Source organism: Ylistrum balloti, unplaced genomic scaffold (genome assembly GCF_031769215.1).
Source record: "Ylistrum balloti isolate Yb309-2 unplaced genomic scaffold, AGI_CSIRO_Ybal_v1 Utg370948, whole genome shotgun sequence".
Taxonomy (NCBI): Eukaryota; Metazoa; Mollusca; class Bivalvia; order Pectinida; family Pectinidae; genus Ylistrum; species Ylistrum balloti.
This window is the reverse complement of record NW_026782534.1, coordinates 989,576-1,011,088: the sequence shown is the minus strand read 5'-3', so window position 1 is coordinate 1,011,088 and position 21,513 is coordinate 989,576. Positions and strand designations below refer to the sequence as shown.

The following is a 21,513-nucleotide window of genomic DNA, read 5'->3' as shown; positions in this document are numbered from 1 at the left end:
CATTACAATATTTTGTCTGGCGCTATGTGAAAAAGCTGTTTTCCACAAAAATGGACTTACGAGGTTTTGTCAGCCAGCCGACGATATGTTCTTAAGCCTACCTTGACAGTACACGAGTTAGTGCCGTCTGTCCTCTGAATGACGTCATACACAGCGTCTAGGTGAGCCATCGACTCAGGGTGGCCATGGCTGTAGTACAGAGGTGCCGCTGAATAAAATGGAAAAAGAATACGCAAGAGTCAGTACCGACGTTTGGAGACAATGACAACTGATGCCATATAACTGTTGTCAGTGATGACGGACATGACGTGTTAACTCCTTACAAAGGTCAAAGCTTAGTAAAACGTCTTACAGTAAAAGATGGGATAATAACTTGGATTAGTCAGATTTCTATTGTTGTTGATTCTGTACAACGTATCGTAATTCAGATGGAGGCAGAAAATAAGAATGCAGGTATGGTATACTTTTAGTAATAGTTAAGGCCTTTGAGCTGACTACCTGTGTCTTCGTGAGTACCCGGATGAGGATGTAGCGATATCCAGTGAAGTGTGACGTCGGCTGACTTGAAAGCCGTCATGTTTGGGAGGCTCGTCTGGTTAGTACTGAAGACGATTACTTGTTTTTGAGAAGGAAAATTATCTCCAGGGAAAAGCTGAAAAGGGAAGTTTAAAAATTTCAGTTTTTATTTTAATTCAAAAGTAGAATTGCGAGTAAACTCATCTTGGTATCCAAGGCACCTCGTTGTAGACACTTAGTAAAGAGGTTGTACTAGACTGTGCGCTACCATAGTAACTCGTGCAGCGTTTACCCTATATTGTCTATAGGTATTCATTAACCTCTGGCCTTTCTCTAAATTAGTGCGTAAATGATGCAAGCACAATACATAAGTGCATCACAGTATTGATAAACGGTATCTGGTATTGATTTAACTTTGATATAAAAAATAATAAAAAATAAAAAGAATTATAAGGAAAAACTAACAAACTTTCAATTTAGAAATATGTGACAGACTTTTATGAGAGATCCTAATGAAAATCATTGTTTTATCTCGATTTTTACTTTTTTTATTTTCGTTCTTAATTTATGAAATTTTAAAATTCAGTTGAAGATATAGCAAAAATAATATGAGTAAGGAAAACCTATATATGAAATTTTTGAAATATCTACCCAATATTTCTAAAGAAGTACTTTAACAAACTTTCATCGTCAAAATTCAAGATGACCGCCTGTCAGAAATTTGTTTTTTCTTATCAAAAGGGCACAACCTTTGACTACGGGAAACTTGTTTATGAAATTTGAGAAAGATTCATTCAGTACTTCTCAAGAAATTGATAACAAATTTCCATAGTCAGCCTCTTTGCTCTAATGGGTCCTCTAAAGTAAGAAAAACACAACTTGAGACCAATGGGAACCTTATGCAATTTGAGAAAAATGTTATTCAATATTTCCAAAGACTAGCGATTACAAGAATTCTTTATGAGACGGACACAGTGCGACTTCAACAGCCCACAATTGATGATGATGATGATGATGATGATGATGATGATGATGACAACGACAATAGGCTAAATACGTATACCTTCTTAATGGCAGCTTGGTCTATATTGGAGAAGTCATGATCCCCACCTGCAATGGCGTGAAAATTGATTTTCGTTCCTCTTGCCGACCTAGCCACTCGTATGGACCCTAGCATTTCCTTCAGCCTTTCGGGAAGTAGAATCTCATATTCCCTCTGTCCCTCATTAGCCCTCACGTAGTGTGCTACTGCTTGGTACAGTTTCATAAAACTCTCGTCGTTCTTATAAAACATTCAAAGACGTAAAACTTTTAAAGTCATTCACTCATGTGAAACGATGGAATATATAAGGGGGTGCGACCATGTTAAAATAAAATGTTGGCCATTTTTCGGAGGTTATATTTCAGTATGACCCTGTCGATCAGAGGAAAATCAGAGGACTCCTTCTTACAACTAACCGGGAAACAAATATATTTTCATGATTGTGTTGCAACAGATAGATGTTCCGAATGTTCAGACTGGTGTCAAATTCAATTTGTCTGACTTGTAGTTATCTCAAAAGCTGTCCGCTCTCTATCTTATCAACTATATTATATAATATACCTGTGTTTACCTGTGTCATTGATATCACCAGTGTTGTCTCATGTCATTGATGTAACCTGTGTTGACCCATGTCATTGATATAACCTGTGTTGACCCGTGACATTGATATAACCTGTGTTGACCCGTGTCATTGATATAAACTGTGTTGACCCATGTCATTGATATAAACTGTGTTGACCCATGTCATTGATGTAACCTGTGTTGACCCATGTCATTGATATAACCTGTGTTGACCCGTGACATTGATATAACCTGTGTTGACCCGTGTCATTGATATAACCTGTGTTGACCCGTGTCATTGATATAACCTGTGTTGACCCGTGTCATTGATATAAGCTGTGTTGACCCGTGTCAGTGATATAACCTGTGTTGACCCGTGTCATTGATATAACCTGTGTTGACCCGTGACATTGATATTACCTGTGTTAACTCTTGTCATCGATATTACCTGTATTAACTCGAGACATTGACATTACTTGTGTTAACTCGAGACATTGATATTACTTGTGTTGATCCGTGTCATTGATATTGCCTGTGTTGACCCGTGTCATTTATATAACCTGTGTTAACTCGAGACATTGATATTACCGGTGTTGACCCGTGTCATTTATATAACATGTGTTAACTCGAGACATTGTTATTACCTGTGTTAACTCGAGACATCGATATTACCTGTGTTAACTCGAGACATTGATATTACTTGTGTTGACCAGTGTCATTGATATTGCCTGTGTTGACCCCTTGTCATTTATATAACCTATGTTAACACGAGAAATTGTTATTACCTGTGTTAACTCGAGACATTGATATTACTTGTGTTGACCCGTGACATTGATATTACCTGTGTTGACCCGTGACATTGATATTACCTGTGATAACTCTTGACATCGATATAACCTGTGTTAACTCGAGACATTGATATTACCTGTGTTAACTCTTGACATCGATATAACCTGTGTTGACCCGTGACATTGATATTACCTGTGTTAACTCTTGACATCGATATTACCTGTGTTAACTCGAGACATTGATATTACTTGTGTTGACCAGTGTCATTGATATTGCCTGTGTTGACCCCTTGTCATTTATATAACCTATGTTAACACGAGAAATTGTTATTACCTGTGTTAACTCGAGACATTGATATTACCTGTGTTGACCCGTGTCATTGATATAACCTGTGTTGACCAGTGTCATTTATATAAGCTGTGTTAACTCGAGACATTGATATTACCTGTGTTGACCCGTGACATTGATATTACCTGTGTTAACTCTTGACGTCGATATTACCTGTGTTAACTCGAGACATTGATATTATTTGTGTTGACCCGTGTCATTGATATAACCTGTGTTAACTCGAGACATTGATATTACCTGTGTTAACTCGAGACATTGATATTACTTGTGTTGACCCGTGACATTGATATTACCTGTGTTCACCCGTGTCATTGATATTGCCTGTGTTAACCCGTGTCATTGATATTACCTGTGTTGACCCGTGACACCGATATTACCTGTGTTAACTCGAGACATCGATATTTCTTGTGTTAACTCAAGACATTGATATTACCTGTGTTAACTCGAGACATTGATATTACCTGTGTTAACTCGAGACATTGATATTGCCTGTGTTGAACCGTGTCATTGAATTGTTTACCTATGTTGATATTTACTGGTGTTTAACAGTGTTCATTGTCATTACCTGATGGAGCTGACCAATGTGCATCAATATTACGGACCTCCGTTTTCTGGCTGCTTTGATAAATGTAAAGCTTGGGACCAGCTGAGCGTCCGTGTAGTTGGTGGGTGGGTTGCGCCCTCCCGCAAAGTCCGGTGTATTGGAAATGACGTCCCACGTGCTGCGGTGACTACAGAGACGGTTTTGACGATTAAGAGGCTCGGCGTTGTGTTTGGTTGCATAGTCGGCATCATCGTCACAGAAACCTGTTATCTGTGGAAAATGTCAGATATAGTACCGAATTTACTAGTCGGTATCGTTGTCATAGAAACTTGTTATCTGTGGAAAATGTCAGATATAGTGCCGAACTTACTAGACGGCATCTTCGTCACAGAAACCTGTTATCTGTGGAAAATGTCAGATAAATTACCGAATTTACTAGTCGGTATCGTTGTCATAGAAACCTGTTATCTGTGGAAAATGTCAGATATAGTACCGAATTTACTAGTCGGTATCGTTGTCATAGAAACAAGTGATCTGTGGAAAATGTCAGATAAATAACCGAATTTACTAGTCGGTATCGTTGTCATAGAAACCTGTTATCTGTGGAAAATATCAGATATAGTACCTAATTTACTAGTCGATATCGTTGTCATAGAAACCTGTTATCTGTGGAAAATGTCAGATATAGTACCGAATTTACTAGTCGATATCTTGTCACAGAAACCTGTTATCTGTGGAAAATGTCAGATATATTACCGAATTTACTAGTCGGTATCGTTGTCATAGAAACAAGTGATCTGTGGAAAATGTCAGATATATAACCGAATTTACTAGTCGGTATCGTTGTCATAGAAACAAGTGATCTGTGGAAAATGTCAGATAAATAACCGAATTTACTAGTCGGTATCGTTGTCATAGAAACCTGTTATCTGTGGAAAATGTCAGATATAGTACCGAATTTACTAGTCGGTATCGTTGTCATAGAAACCTGTTATCTGTGGAAAATGTCAGATATAGTACCGAATTTACTAGTCGGTATCGTCAAACCTTTAACTAATATGTTGTTTTTTCATATTTCTGCTGAGCTGTTCGTTGAGATAAGATTGTTGTCGTACAGATCAACATGGATGTTCATCTCTCTCTCATTATCACTCCTTTTACAAGCAGTATTTTCATTTAAGAAAACAACAAAGGAAATAAAGACAACAGTATCTAAATTCAAACTCAATTAAGATCAGTGTTCCGGAAGAGTATGAAGATTTTTCTGAAATTAGTTTTATTTAATGGGATTTTGACAAAAGATTAACCCACTTCCTAGAGATACATCATCTCACTCCGGAGCAAGAAAGGAGCTTTGACATTGCTAAGCGGAGAGTGAACAGAATTATCTCCCTTCTCCCGTAGGTATACATTAACAAAAGTTTTGGTATACTATCTTCACATTGATACTAGGTAAAATAAGACAAGTTTTCATTTCGTAATTATAAAATAAAATTAGACACAAATTACAAGCAGGCCACTTTACTTAGCTGGGGTCCTGTTTAGAGATAATATTTCGAAGTAAAAAATCGAAATTTATAAATTTGTACAACAGATGCACACTTACTTCCAGAAGTCGGAATAAGCAGCAGTGTTTGACGTGAGATTAAGTACTGACCTCTTGGATATACTGGTGGTCCATCAGAGATACGTGTGTCTGAATGCCGGACGGATAGCGTGGGTAGGGATAATATATACAATCTTCTTTGTAAAGGCCTGTACTGGGATCTATCTGGCATTGTAAAAACTTGTGATTTCCAGCATTTACATAAAAACGGCCCTTCAGAAGAATGCTGCACTTGACGGCGTCTATTCGGGCAAAGGCTGTCGAGAAGAAGAAGGTCTGCTCCCCCTCACTAGGGTATTCCTGGAATACGCCCCACCGAAAAGTTGCCCACTGGTGAACGATGAACTTGTCTGCAATGACACGTTCATCAACAATATGGCACATACATATGTAATAAAACCTAACGAAACTTCATTTGCTGAACGTTGTCATTATTGTCATTATGATGTCATAACTTCATGACGTCATGTCTAGTGACGTCATCAAACAAAACTTAAAACTTAGATGCTACATTAATCTTTTAAAATATTTTTTCCATAAATGTTAGCAAGATTGTCTAATTATTGGATAAATAGGATCTTTAATTCGTTTCTATTTCCTATACTGGACACGAACTTTTTTCGCTTGCCTCGTATAACAAAATATCGGAATTTATGAAACGTGTCAAACTTTTTTCGCTTGATATGCCTCGTATACACAAATCTATTTAAGAAAATTCGTGAAGGAAGACAAGGACTTTCAGGCAACATGATAAGTTAGTGTAGAATAGAGGTATAAGCTAAGGTTAAATGCTATCTTACTGAAGCACGGAAAACCCGTCAAAAGAGTTCCGAATCGGTGTGTGAATAGATAATTTTACAATATACTGATGAAGTGTTTGTCAAACATTCATAACGCCATGTAAAGGATACGATACATTCAAAGTTACATACAGTATATAATTAAAAAGTACAAATAGGAATGAGGATTTCTTTTTTTATTCGTGAAACGAGTCACAATTTTCTCATCGGATACATCTCTTTTTGACATAGACTTTATCATCATGTCAAAGAAAATAGGGTTTCAAATACAGTAGGATGAGTAAATCCTGAATTAATCAACACTGTAACAGATCAATGTTCAGTACTCTGACTTTTAAAGAGTTTATCTGGAAACTCCCACTGCGCTGTTGTGTTGGTGTTCTCACATGACACGAGCCGAATGACCTGTAAATTTTCGGAGTTGACATCCTTGGACGTCTGCATGGCACATTTAGAACCAGATCCGTCTGTGTACACGAGTAGCTTCCCTTTCAAGTTCCACTTACCAATCTCATCAGTGCAAGGTGCCACGACTAAGAAGTCTGATTCAACTTTTACACATTGTCTACGCACCATCAAACGACCGTTCTCAAGCAATGCAAAATGCTGAGCTTGATAGTAAAAGAAACAGTCGAACAAAACCAGTAACGAATAGGATTTCAGAATGGCCTTGTCCGCCGGGCCAAAACAAAATCCGGAACCAACATTGCGCATGTGTCCAAAATATTGAGTTCCTTCCGGTGGAACATCTAGCTCCGGGAAAACGTTTCTGAGAAGCCAGTCGAACTTTTTACATTTAAACTTCTGTTTTACTGTATCCATTATATCGAATTTCTCTGATGACTTTGGAGGTTTGGCGTACCCATTATTAAAGTAATAAAAGTACTTTCTATAGTCACCAAGCCACATCTCCGCCGTCCGTCTATTGTTGTAAACAAGATCGGAATACTCCATTTTGAATGGGTGTCCTTTTTTGAAAATATGAGCAACGTGAGAACATGGTGCTATTTTCATACTTCCACCACAAAGCCAAACTCTAATGGATAGTTCTACATCCTCACCGCCCCATGTGCGCATACCCGTATCTAGTCCTCCAACACCAAGAAAGTATTTCCGGTTTACCGCAAACGCACAGCCGACGATAGCAGGAGTGTCAAATGCTTTCGTAGGTTGTTCCCAGATTTCCTTCAGTTGTGTTGGTGGTATCGGGACGAACTCATACGCCATGCTCCATTTAAAGTGTCCCCTGATGTTATTTCGAAAGTACTGCCTGTATTGGAATGTTTGTGGATCAATGATGTCGATAGACGGCTGTACGATTGCTGTGCTGTTTTTGCTTATTTCGTACAATAAGGGTTCAAGCCATCCGACATTGACCTCAGTGTGGGAATCGAGGAAGACAACCACGTCACCTTTTGCTAGCTTAGTTCCCACAACTCTTGTTTTCATGGTACCGAGCCTTTCTTGTGTTCTGTATATTCGCATGAGATCAAACTGTTCTACATATTCATCCAGAGCGGATCCTAAGTAATCCAAATCACTCATATCGTCTATAATAATGATTTCGTGTAATAGTAGTCGAGGCGAATGCGTCAGGACGCTATTTATAAGTCTCTCGAACGTGGACCAAGGCTCGTTATGGAGCGGTATCACAATCGACGCCACCGGAAGTAGCTTCATGTCATATTTTACAGAAGCGCACTCGTTGGGGCGGGTATCCGGCACCTTCCGTCTTACCGAAGTCTCGTGAGTTCTTGTGACGTTGATGTGAAAACGGCTCGGATCTATATCTTTGTATAAAGAAATTCCGGAAGACTTAATTATTTCGGAAAATGGTTTGCGTTGTGTTTTCGCTTTGCTTCCGCTTGGTCCATGTTGCTTTGTTTTATCATCAAACCTTTTTCTGGCGATATTTGTTTCAATTTTCACTTTTCTTAACTTACTCTCATTATCAATATTGACACTTTTGATGTCGTATTGCTGGGAAGAGAGGTCCATAAAGGATTTTTGGACCAACACATTTCCTCCATTAGTCAAATGCGGGAAGTACTTTCGAGTTGTCCACATCACAATCGACGCCCAGCAAAGCATTAGTATCAACACGACAGGTCCCCGCATTATCCTGGAGAAGTATTTAATGGGAGATGATACCAACATGTCTGTTGACCTTCCGACGTTCAGTGATACACACGAGCATGAGTATGGAAGGTCAGAGGGGAAGTCAAGGCAGATGTTTGTAATAGTAAGGTCGTAATGTTTGTAATACTGAAGGTCATAATGTTTGTAATACTGAAGGTCATAATGTTTGTAATACTGAATGTCGTAATGTTTGTGATACCAAAGGTCGTAATGTTTGTGATATTTAGTCTTGATCACAACAACTTTGACGTTAATGAAAACATTGACATTTGAAAAACATATCTGGTATTGATTGGTCCGATAGAGTTTCATTAATGATTGGTGTATCATATCATCACACCGAGCGAGCATGTGATGACATCTGTAGTCTGATCAATCAAACATGTGTTGGAGTTTTGAAATATTTAAACAGTCTCGTGATAATCAGTTGAGATTACAAAAATACTCCGATTTTATTACATGTTTACATGTACAATTTTATATAATTTGTATAGTGATGTGCGACACTTAAATAATCAGCATCGTTATGGTAGAGCCATGTTTACTTAAGTTACACGTAAGGTCGCTCGTGTTGCGCGTTAGTCCGTTACATGCTACCGTACATTCTTTCCTCGCTCACTTTTTTACAGTCAAGACTGTCAAACACGTGCATCTCGGGTTAATCGCGTTCCGGGTAGTACGTGTGTTACGGTACGGTCACGAAGCGAAGTTAAATATTGTTGATTTCTATATGAGTTTTGGAGGACGAATGTTTACAATGACAATTCACATCAGACACCTTTGTAAACACAGTAGTTGTATCGATTTGTGTCTGATTAACTTTATAAGATAAAAAAAAAAGCAACGAAAAAAATACAAGTGTTTTCGACTGGCGAGACGCATGTCATACTCCTTTAATGAGAAAAAATATGTCTAACATCGGAATTCATACGACCAATAAACAGGGTCGACTGAAGTCAATGTCAGCTTCCATGTCACATAATATTCTCCACGACGGGTACAACTTCCATGTCACATAATATTCTCCTCGACGGTTACAACTTCCATGTCACATAATATTCTCCACGACGGTTACAACTTCCATGTCACATAATATTCTCCTCGACGGTTACAACTTCCATGTCACATAATATTCTCCTCGACGGTTACAACTTCCATGTCACATAATATTCTCCACGACGGTTACAAAAACCTGTTCCTCAATTCTGGTAACTGACAAATGATTGTTATATTGATATTACATCTAGACAATCTTTTTATCATGAAAAGGCAAGTAGTAGTCCCAAAATTGATAAGTATACGATATGATATTGCATCAGTGTTACATGATAATAGCATTTCTAAAAAAGGGGTTGAAACACTGCAAAATAGTTTCCAAAAAGATACAGAATAGCTGTAAAATAGCGGAGTGAAATTTGGAATCTGTATTTGGCGACACTAATATTATTTGGTGAGATCATAAATCTGAATCACAATATCACTAAATTAGATATGTAAAAATGATGTGATCTCAAAGATCTTAAGCCATCTCGCAAATAAATTCTATTTAGTAACATCATTAAGTCACGATAAATATGGCTATGTCATATTTGAATCATCGATATCAATGAGTTGATATATTGATATCAGTGAGTTGATATATTGATATCAGTGACTTGATATATTGATATCAGTGAGTTGATATATTGATATCAGTGAATTGATTATTGATATTCATCGATATCAGTGAGTTGATTCATTGATATCAGTGAGTCGATATATTGATATCAGTGAGTCGATATATTGATATCAGTGAGTTGATATATTGAGATATATTGATATCAGTGAGTTGATTCATCGATATCAGTGAGTTGATTTATTGATATCAGTGAGTCGATATATTGATATCAGTGAGTTAATTCATCGATATCAGCGAGTTGATATATTGATATCAGTGAGTTGATTTATCGATGTCAGTCAGTCGATATATTGATATCAGTGAATTGATATATTGATATCAGTGAGTTGATTCATCGATATCAGTGAGTTGATTTATTGATATCAGTGAGTTGATTTATTGATATCAGTGAGTTGATTCATCGATATCAGTGAGTTGATATATTGATATCAGTGAATTGATTCATTGATATCAGTCAGTCGATATATTGATATCAGTGAGTTGATATATTGATATCAGTGAGTTGATATATTGATATCAGTAAGTTGATTTATTGTATGAGTTGATATTTGATATCAGTGAGTTGATTCATCGATATCAGATATATATTGATATGAGTTGATATATATTGATATCAGTGAGTTGATTCATTTGATATCAGTGAGTTGATATATTGATATCAGTGATATATATTGATATCAGTGAGTTGATATATTGATATCAGTGAGTTGATATATTGATATCAGTGAGTCGATATATTGATATCAGTGAGTTGATATATTGATATCAGTGAGTTGATTCATCGATATCAGTGAGTTGATTTATTGATATCAGTGAGTTGATTTATTGATATCAGTGAGTTGATATATTGATATCAGTGAGTTGATATATTGATATCAGTGAGTTGATATATTGATATCAGTGAGTTGATATATTGATATCAGTGAATTGATATATTGATATCAGTGAGTTGATTCATCGATATCAGTGAGTTGATATATTGATATCAGTGAATTGATATATTGATATCAGTGAGTTGATATATTGATATCAGTGAGTTGATATATTGATATCAGTGAGTTGATTTATTGATATCAGTGAGTCGATATATTGATATCAGTGAGTCGATATATTGATATCAGTGAGTTGATTTATTGATATCAGTGAGTCGATATATTGATATCAGTGAGTTGATATATTGATATCAGTGAGTATATTGATATGAGTTGATTTATCATGTCAGTCAGTCGATATATTGATATCAGTGAGTTGATATATTGATATCAGTGAGTTGATATATTGATATCAGTAAGTTGATTTATTGATATCAGTGAGTTGATTCATCGATATCAGTGAGTTGATTCATCGATATCAGTGAGTTGATATATTGATATCAGTGAGTTGATTTATTGATATCAGTGAGTCGATATATTGATATCAGTGAGTCGATATATTGATATCAGTGAGTTATATATTGATATCAGTGATATCATATATTATATCAGTGAGTCGATATATTGATATCAGTGAGTTGATTTATCGATGTCAGTCAGTCGATATATTGATATCAGTGAGTTGATTTATTGATATCAGTGAGTCGATATATTGATATCAGTGAGTTGATTTATTGATATCAGTGAGTCGATATATTGATATCAGTGAGTTGATTTATTGATATCAGCGAGTTGATTTATTGATATCAGTGAGTTGATTCATCGATATCAGTGAGTCGATATATTGATATCAGTGAGTTGATTTATTGATATCAGTGAGTTGATATATTGATATCAGTGAGTTGATATATTGATATCAGTGAGTTGATATATTGATATCAGTGAGTTGATATATTGATATCAGTGAGTTGATATATTGATATCAGTAAGTTGATTTATTGATATCAGCGAGTTGATATATTGATATCAGTGAGTTGATATATTGATATCAGTGAGTTGATATATTGATATCAGTGAGTTGATATATTGATATCAGTGAGTTGATATATTGATATCAGTGAATTGATTCATTGATATCAGTCAGTCGATATATTGATATCAGTGAGTTGATATATTGATATCAGTGAGTTGATTTATTGATATCAGCGAGTTGATTTATTGATATCAGTGAGTTGATATCAGTGAGTTGATATATTGATATCAGTGAATTGATATATTGATATCAGTGAGTTGATATATTGATATCAGTGAGTTGATTCATTGATATAAGTGAGTTGATATATTGATATCAGTGAGTTGATTCATTGATATAAGTGAGTTGATATATTGATATCAGTGAGTTGATATATTGATATCAGTGAGTTGATATATTGATATCAGTGAGTTGATTTATTGATATCAGTGAGTTGATATATTGATATCAGTGAGTTGATATATTGATATCAGTGAGTTGATATATTGATATCAGTGAATTGATATATTGATATCAGTGAGTTGATTCATCGATATCAGTGAGTTGATATATTGATATCAGTGAGTTGATATATTGATATCAGTGAGTTCAGTTGATATATTGATATCAGTGAGTTGATATATTGATATCAGTGAGTTGATATATTGATATCAGTGAGTTGATTCATCGATATCAGTGAGTTGATTTATTGATATCAGTGAGTTGATATATTGATATCAGTGAGTTGATATATTGATATCAGTGAGTTATATTGATATCAGTGATTGATATATCGATATCAGTGAGTTGATATATTGATATCAGTGAATTGATTCATTGATATCAGTGAGTTGATTCATCGATATCAGTGAGTCGATATATTGATATCAGTGAGTCGATATATTGATATCAGTGAGTTGATTTATTGATATCAGTGAGTTGATATATTGATATCAGTGAGTTGATATATTGATATCAGTGAGTTGATATATTGATATCAGTGAGTCGATATATTGATATCAGTGAGTTGATATATTGATATCAGTGAGTTGATTTATTGATATCAGCGAGTTGATTTATTGATATCAGTGAGTTGATTCATCGATATCAGTGAGTCGATATATTGATATCAGTGAGTCGATATATTGATATCAGTGAGTCGATATATTGATATCAGTGAGTTGATTCATCGATATCAGTGAGTTGATTCATCGATATCAGTGAGTCGATATATTGATATCAGTGAGTCGATATATTGATATCAGTGAGTCGATATATTGATATCAGCGAGTTGATTCATTGATATCAGTGAGTTGATATATTGATATCAGTGAGTCGATATATTGATATCAGTGAGTTGATTCATCGATATCAGTGAGTTGATTTATTGATACCAATAAATTCAAAATGTAATTTCACAGTTAGTAGTGAATATTAAAACGTTAGGCATTTCACATGGAAATAATAATTTTTTTATATGTTGCAACAGGACAATTTTTTCCCTTTTGTTTTGTTTTTTGGGTTTTTTTCGTGTTGTTATTTATAAACTAACCTGAACGTGACCAGTATGGAGGGTACCTGTCTTTGAACAGGAAGTCGGTATTTAGTTGTATATGTATCCCTTGACTTCCGCATCCGCCATACGTCCGAGTCTGTGGGATGCTCCGTTTTTTTATGCTTGAACTTGTGATGATAACGTCAGATTTGTAAACGGTCTGATCCACACTCGCACTTTGATAGCTAGGGTCATCTGGCCATGTGCTGGGGACTAGGATTTTTATGTCCTTGAAGTACGCCCTCTGGCGAGTAGCTATGTACAATATCTTCGACGCCCTTGTAAAATATTCCTGGTAAAAAAAACACATTTAAAATATGTTGGAAAGTATCAGAAAATTAAGTGTATAAAAGTGGCAAACGTTTATCAAACTTAAGGGTTTTTTTCTGAAGAGGAACATCAAGTCAGTTACGGAGAAAATCTACAGTTCAGTGGAATCCTATTATATGCAATTTGTCAAATTTTAGCAACGATATAATTATAGGTAAACGAAACATGTCAATGCCAACCTCTAAAATGACGAAGCTTGACATACCACTGGTCAGCCATGGAATTAATGTGTTTTCCATACAACTTAGTATTTAAAATAACAAAAAAAGTAACTCGTTAAAATTCAAACTCCAATTGAATAACACTTGGGCGAGATATAAACAAAAGAAAGATTTACGTGGAGACCACAGAAAAAGTACAATGATAATAAGACAATGTGTTCCGAAAGAGTAAGCGTATTTTGCTTCTTCAACGCCACCCGCCATTTGAATCCTGTCAATCCAAGTAAGTAATATCACGTTCCCCTATGAGACAAAAGAAACAGTAACACCACAACCTACACCACAGTGTAGTGTACTATGGATGTAAAATTATATCCATTTAAAAAATGTGTTAAATGCAACCTTCGAAGTGCAGAAGGCGCCATTTAATTCGGCTTCAATCAAGATTATGATTTTAAACCATGTCCTGGTCAACTTATCTGGATTTATGTATTAAATATTATCAACAAACAACCAAAATCCGGAATGGAGTTATTCCCCCTTACAGCGTAAACTATGATATAATTACATATCTCACAGACTAGTATAACATATGGATAACAACAGACCACACTATCAGTACTGGGCCAGTATCATTAGTCTCGATGTGTGAAAAAAATTAAACAAAAAAACAAACAAACAAACAAAAACAAAAAGAAAGAAAGAAAAGACACTCGTAAGGAGGTTTTAGTTTATTATCATATACATACCTAGTGAAGAAGAAATATACCAATCTATTGTAAGATACATATTCGATGGACATGGACAAAAAGGTAATTTTGAACAGGAGATGGTTTATGCAAGTACAAGTATACCAGTAATCATACGAAGGATACTATCAGCAACACTGACAATATTTCGTAAAATTTTCTTTGGCGAAAAAAACCCAAAAAAACAAAAAAGAGATTTTTAAAGTATCACGGAAATGACGTAGACAAAACATCCAAGACACAATAAAAACTGCAAAGACATTGTCTCTTGTCCAGGAAATGTTATCACAGGTCCAGGTGGACCATTTTAGAGGTGCATCGGCACAGTTTATGCTTCCTACTGACACAGTTACCGTCGACGCGAGTCTTACCTTAGTTTTGTTGATAAATGACTGGCTATGTGGAATGGTTTCGTCAAATGCCAGTAGAATGTCGGTGTAAGCATTGTTCTCCAATTTGATGTCCGATTGTCTCGATGCATGCGTCGTCACGGTGAGATTGGTAACAGTCTAATCTCAACAACTATCACTAGTCACAAAACTTACATCTAATTGTGTCAAATGCAAACAATCACCCGTCACAAAACTTACATCTACATGTAAACAAGAGCATCACCCGTCACAAAACTTACATCTAATCCAACAACTCACAAAACTTACATCTAATCCAACAACTATCACCCGTCACAAAACTTATATCTAATCCAACAACCATCACCCGTCACAAAACTTACATCTAATCCAACAACCATCACCCGTCACAAAACTTATATCTAATCCAACAACTATCACCCGTCACAAAACTTATATCTAAGTAAACAATTATCACCCGTCACAAAACTTACATCTAATCCAACAATTATCACCCGTCACAAACCTTATATCTAAGTAAACAACCATCACCCGTCACAAAACTTACATCTAATCCAACAACCATCACCCGTCACAAAACTTACATCTAATCCAACAACCATCACCCGTCACAAAACTTCTATCTAACTAAACAACCATCACCCGTCACAAAACTTATATCTAATCCAACAACTATCACCCGTCACAAAACTTACATCTAATCCAACAACTATCACCCGTCACAAAACTTACATCTAATCCAACAACTATCACCCGTCACAAAACTTACATCTAATCCAACAACTATCACCCGTCACAAAACTTACATCTAATCCAACAACTATCACCCGTCACAAAACTTACATCTAATCCAACAACCATCACCCGTCACAAAACTTACATCTAATCCAACAACTATCACCCGTCACAAAACTTATATCTAAGTAAACAACTATCACCCGTCACAAAACTTACATCTAATCCAACAACTATCACCCGTCACAAAACTTACATCTAATCCAACAACTATCACCCGTCACAAAACTTACATCTAATCCAACAACTATCACCCGTCACAAAACTTACATCTAATCCAACAACTATCACCCGTCACAAAACTTACATCTAATCCAACAACTATCACCCGTCACAAAACTTACATCTAATCCAACAACTATCACCCGTCACAAAACTTACATCTAATCCAACAACTATCACCCGTCACAAAACTTACATCTAATCCAACAACTATCACCCGTCACAAAACTTACATCTAATCCAACAACTATCACCCGTCACAAAACTTACATCTAATCCAACAATTATCACCCGTCACAAAACTTACATCTAATCCAACAACTATCACCCGTCACAAAACTTACATATAATCCAACAACTATCACCCGTCACAAAACTTACATCTAATCCAACAACTATCACCCGTCACAAAACTTACATCTAATCCAACAACCATCACCCGTCACAAAACTTATATCTAACTAAACAACTATCACCCGTCACAAAACTTACATCTAATCCAACAACTATCACCCGTCACAAAACTTACATCTAATCCAACAACTAATCCAACAACTATCACCCGTCACAAAACTTACATCTAAGTAAACAATTATCACCCGTCACAAAACTTACATCTAATCCAACAACTATCACCCGTCACAAAACTTACATCTAATCCAACAACTATCACCCGTCACAAAACTTACATCTAATCCAACAACCATCACCCGTCACAAAACTTACATCTAATCCAACAACTATCACCCGTCACAAAACTTACATCTAATCCAACAACCAGTCACAAAACTTCATCACCCAACTCACAAAACTTACATCTAATCCAACAACTATCACCCGTCACAAAACTTACATCTAATCCAACAACTATCACCCGTCACAAAACTTACATCTAATCCAACAACTATCACCCGTCACAAAACTTACATCTAATCCAACAACTATCACCCGTCACAAAACTTACATCTAATCCAACAACTATCACCCGTCACAAAACTTACATCTAATCCAACAACTATCACCCGTCACAAAACTTACATCTAATCCAACAACTATCACCCGTCACAAAACTTAAATCTAATCCAACAACAATCACCCGTCACAAAACTTACATCTAATCCAACAACTATCACCCGTCACAAAACTTACATCTAATCCAACAACTATCACCCGTCACAAAACTTACATCTAATCCAACAACTATCACCCGTCACAAAACTTACATCTAATCCAACAACTATCACCCGTCACAAAACTTACATCTAATCCAACAACTATCACCCGTCACAAAACTTACATCTAAGTAAACAACTATCACCCGTCACAAAACTTACATCTAATCCAACAACTATCACCCGTCACAAAACTTACATCTAATCCAACAACTATCACCCGTCACAAAACTTACATCTAATCCAACAACTATCACCCGTCACAAAACTTACATCTAATCCAACAACTATCACCCGTCACAAAACTTACATCTAATCCAACAACTATCACCCGTCACAAAACTTACATCTAATCCAACAACTATCACCCGTCACAAAACTTACATCTAATCCAACAACTATCACCCGTCACAAAACTTACATCTAATCCAACAACTATCACCCGTCACAAAACTTACATCTAATCCAACAACTATCACCCGTCACAAAACTTACATCTAATCCAACAACTATCACCCGTCACAAAACTTACATCTAATCCAACAACTATCACCCGTCACAAAACTTACATCTAATCCAACAACTATCACCCGTCACAAAACTTACATCTAATCCAACAACTATCACCCGTCACAAACCTTACATCTAATCCAACAACTATCACCCGTCACAAAACTTACATCTAATCCAACAACTATCACCCGTCACAAAACTTACATCTAATCCAACAACTATCACCCGTCACAAAACTTACATCTAATCCAACAACTATCACCCGTCACAAAACTTACATCTAATCCAACAACTATCACCCGTCACAAAACTTACATCTAATCCAACAACTATCACCCGTCACAAAACTTACATCTAATCCAACAACTATCACCCGTCACAAAACTTACATCTAATCCAACAACTATCACCCGTCACAAAACTTACATCTAATCCAACAACTATCACCCGTCACAAAACTTACATCTAATCCAACAACTATCACCCGTCACAAAACTTACATCTAATCCAACAACTATCACCCGTCACAAAACTTACATCTAATCCAACAACTATCACCCGTCACAAAACTTACATCTAATCCAACAACTATCACCCGTCACAAAACTTACATCTAATCCAACAACTATCACCCGTCACAAAACTTACATCTAATCCAACAACTATCACCCGTCACAAAACTTACATCTAATCCAACAACTATCACCCGTCACAAAACTTACATCTAATCCAACAACTATCACCCGTCACAAAACTTACATCTAATCCAACAACTATCACCCGTCACAAAACTTACATCTAATCCAACAACTATCACCCGTCACAAAACTTACATCTAATCCAACAACTATCACCCGTCACAAAACTTACATCTAACTATCACCCGTCACAAAACTTACATCTAATCCAACAACTATCACCCGTCACAAAACTTACATCTAATCCAACAACTATCACCCGTCACAAAACTTACATCTAATCCAACAACTATCACCCGTCACAAAACTTAAATCTAACAACTATCACCCGTCACAAAACTTACATCTAATCCAACAACTATCACCCGTCACAAAACTTACATCTAATCCAACAACTATCACCCGTCACAAAACTTACATCTAATCCAACAACTATCACCCGTCACAAAACTTACATCTAATCCAACAACTATCACCCGTCACAAAACTTACATCTAATCCAACAACTATCACCCGTCACAAAACTTACATCTAATCCAACAACTATCACCCGTCACAAAACTTACATCTAATCCAACAACTATCACCCGTCACAAAACTTACATCTAATCCAACAACTATCACCCGTCACAAAACTTACATCTAATCCAACAACTATCACCCGTCACAAAACTTACATCTAATCCAACAACTATCACCCGTCACAAAACTTACATCTAATCCAACAACTATCACCCGTCACAAAACTTACATCTAATCCAACAACTATCACCCGTCACAAAACTTACATCTAATCCAACAACTATCACCCGTCACAAAACTTACATCTAATCCAACAACTATCACCCGTCACAAAACTTACATCTAATCCAACAACTATCACCCGTCACAAAACTTACATCTAATCCAACAACTATCACCCGTCACAAAACTTACATCTAATCCAACAACTATCACCCGTCACAAAACTTACATCTAATCCAACAACTATCACCCGTCACAAAACTTACATCTAATCCAACAACTATCACCCGTCACAAAACTTACATCTAATCCAACAACTATCACCCGTCACAAAACTTACATCTAATCCAACAACTATCACCCGTCACAAAACTTACATCTAATCCAACAACTATCACCCGTCACAAAACTTACATCTAATCCAACAATTATCACCCGTCACAAAACTTATATCTAATCCAACAACTATCACCCGTCACAAACCTTACATCTAATCCAACAACTATCACCCGTCACAAAACTTACATCTAATCCAACAACTATCACCCGTCACAAAACTTACATCTAATCCAACAACTATCACCCGTCACAAAACCTACATCTAATCCAACAACTATCACCTGTCACAAAACTTACATCTAATCCAACAACTATCACCCGTCACAAAACTTATATCTAATCCAACAACTATCACCCGTCACAAAACTTACATCTAATCCAACAACTATCACCCGTCACAAAACTTACATCTAATCCAACAACTATCACCCGTCACAAAACTTACATCTAATCCAACAAATATCACCCGTCACAAAACTTACATCTAATCCAACAACTATCACCCGTCACAAAACTTACATCTAATCCAACAACTATCACCCGTCACAAAACTTACATCTAATCCAACAACTATCACCCGTCACAAAACTTACATCTAATCCAACAACTATCACCCGTCACAAAAGTTACATCTAATCCAACAACTATCACCCGTCACAAAACTTACATCTAATCCAACAACTATCACCCGTCACAAAACTTACATCTAATCCAACAACTATCACCCGTCACAAAACTTACATCTAATCCAACAACTATCACCCGTCACAAAACTTACATCTAATCCAACAACTATCACCCGTCACAAAACTTACATCTAAGTAAACAATTATCACCCGTCACAAAACTTACATCTAATCCAACAACTATCACCCGTCACAAAACTTACATCTAATACAACAACTATCACCCGTCACAAAACTTACATCTAATCCAACAACTATCACCCGTCACAAAACTTACATCTAATCCAACAACTATCACCCGTCACAAAACTTACATCTAATCCAACAACTATCACCCGTCACAAAACTTACATCTAATCCAACAACTATCACCCGTCACAAAACTTACATCTAATCCAACAACTATCAACAAAACTTACATCTAATCCAACAACTATCACCCGTCACAAAACTTACATCTAATCCAACAACTATCACCCGTCACAAAACTTACATCTAATCCAACAACTATCACCCGTCACAAAACTTACATCTAATCCAACAACTATCACCCGTCACAAAACTTATATCTAATCCAACAACTATCACCCGTCACAAAACTTACATCTAATCCAACAACTATCACCCGTCACAAAACTTACATCTAATCCAACAACTATCACCCGTCACAAAACTTACATCTAATCCAACAACTATCACCCGTCACAAAACTTACATCTAATCCAACAACTATCACCCGTCACAAAACTTATATCTAATCCAACAACTATCACCCGTCACAAAACTTACATCTAATCCAACAACCATCACCCGTTAAAACATACTTGTTTTTTTCTAAAATTAGCATTGTAGCAGAAAGTAAAAAAAATCCAAATAACGTATTAACTTTTGTGACGAATAATTTCAATTAACTTTTGACGTTGTTTTTAACAAAACATGTATTTCAAGTTACATCTGAAATATCACTCGATATTGTGTACCTCTTTCTGTTAGAAACACGAAGAAAATCGTTTTAACGGCATAAAAAAATCTTTTGTAATTTTCCCATTTGACAAATGGAATTTATATGAAAAGGCCTTTTGATTTATTCGTATTATTTTTGTGAAAAAAAAAATCATTGAGCTTCACTTCGGTCATGATCCATTACTCCTGATGAATAAGCGACACTAGCCATTTCGGATATTTATTTATAGTTTTTGTCCATCAATAATTTTCATTGTAATTGATAGAAAGGAAATGGCGTGGAATGATTTAAATCGAATCGTCAGGTT

The 21,513-nt window shown here is 36.0% G+C and overlaps 2 protein-coding genes across 2 annotated transcripts; both read right to left on the bottom strand.

Moving 5' to 3' along the window:
* Positions 1–101: 101 nt before the first annotated feature.
* Positions 102–21,049, bottom strand: LOC132559690 (calcium-activated chloride channel regulator 3A-1-like; the record flags this gene model as incomplete). The annotated part of the gene is made up of 8 exons (XM_060224308.1): positions 21,032–21,049; positions 15,074–15,211; positions 13,460–13,754; positions 5,458–5,756; positions 3,822–4,070; positions 1,580–1,798; positions 499–652; positions 102–208 (listed from the first exon to the last, which is right to left on the bottom strand). Coding segments are annotated over exons 1-8 (1,479 nt in total), but the record flags the coding sequence as incomplete, so codon positions are not given.
* LOC132559655 (polypeptide N-acetylgalactosaminyltransferase 4-like) lies at positions 6,519–8,324 on the bottom strand. The gene has a single exon (XM_060224271.1). The coding sequence runs from the start codon at positions 8,322–8,324 to the stop codon at positions 6,519–6,521; it is 1,806 nt and encodes a 601-aa protein (XP_060080254.1).
* Positions 21,050–21,513: the final 464 nt, after the last annotated feature.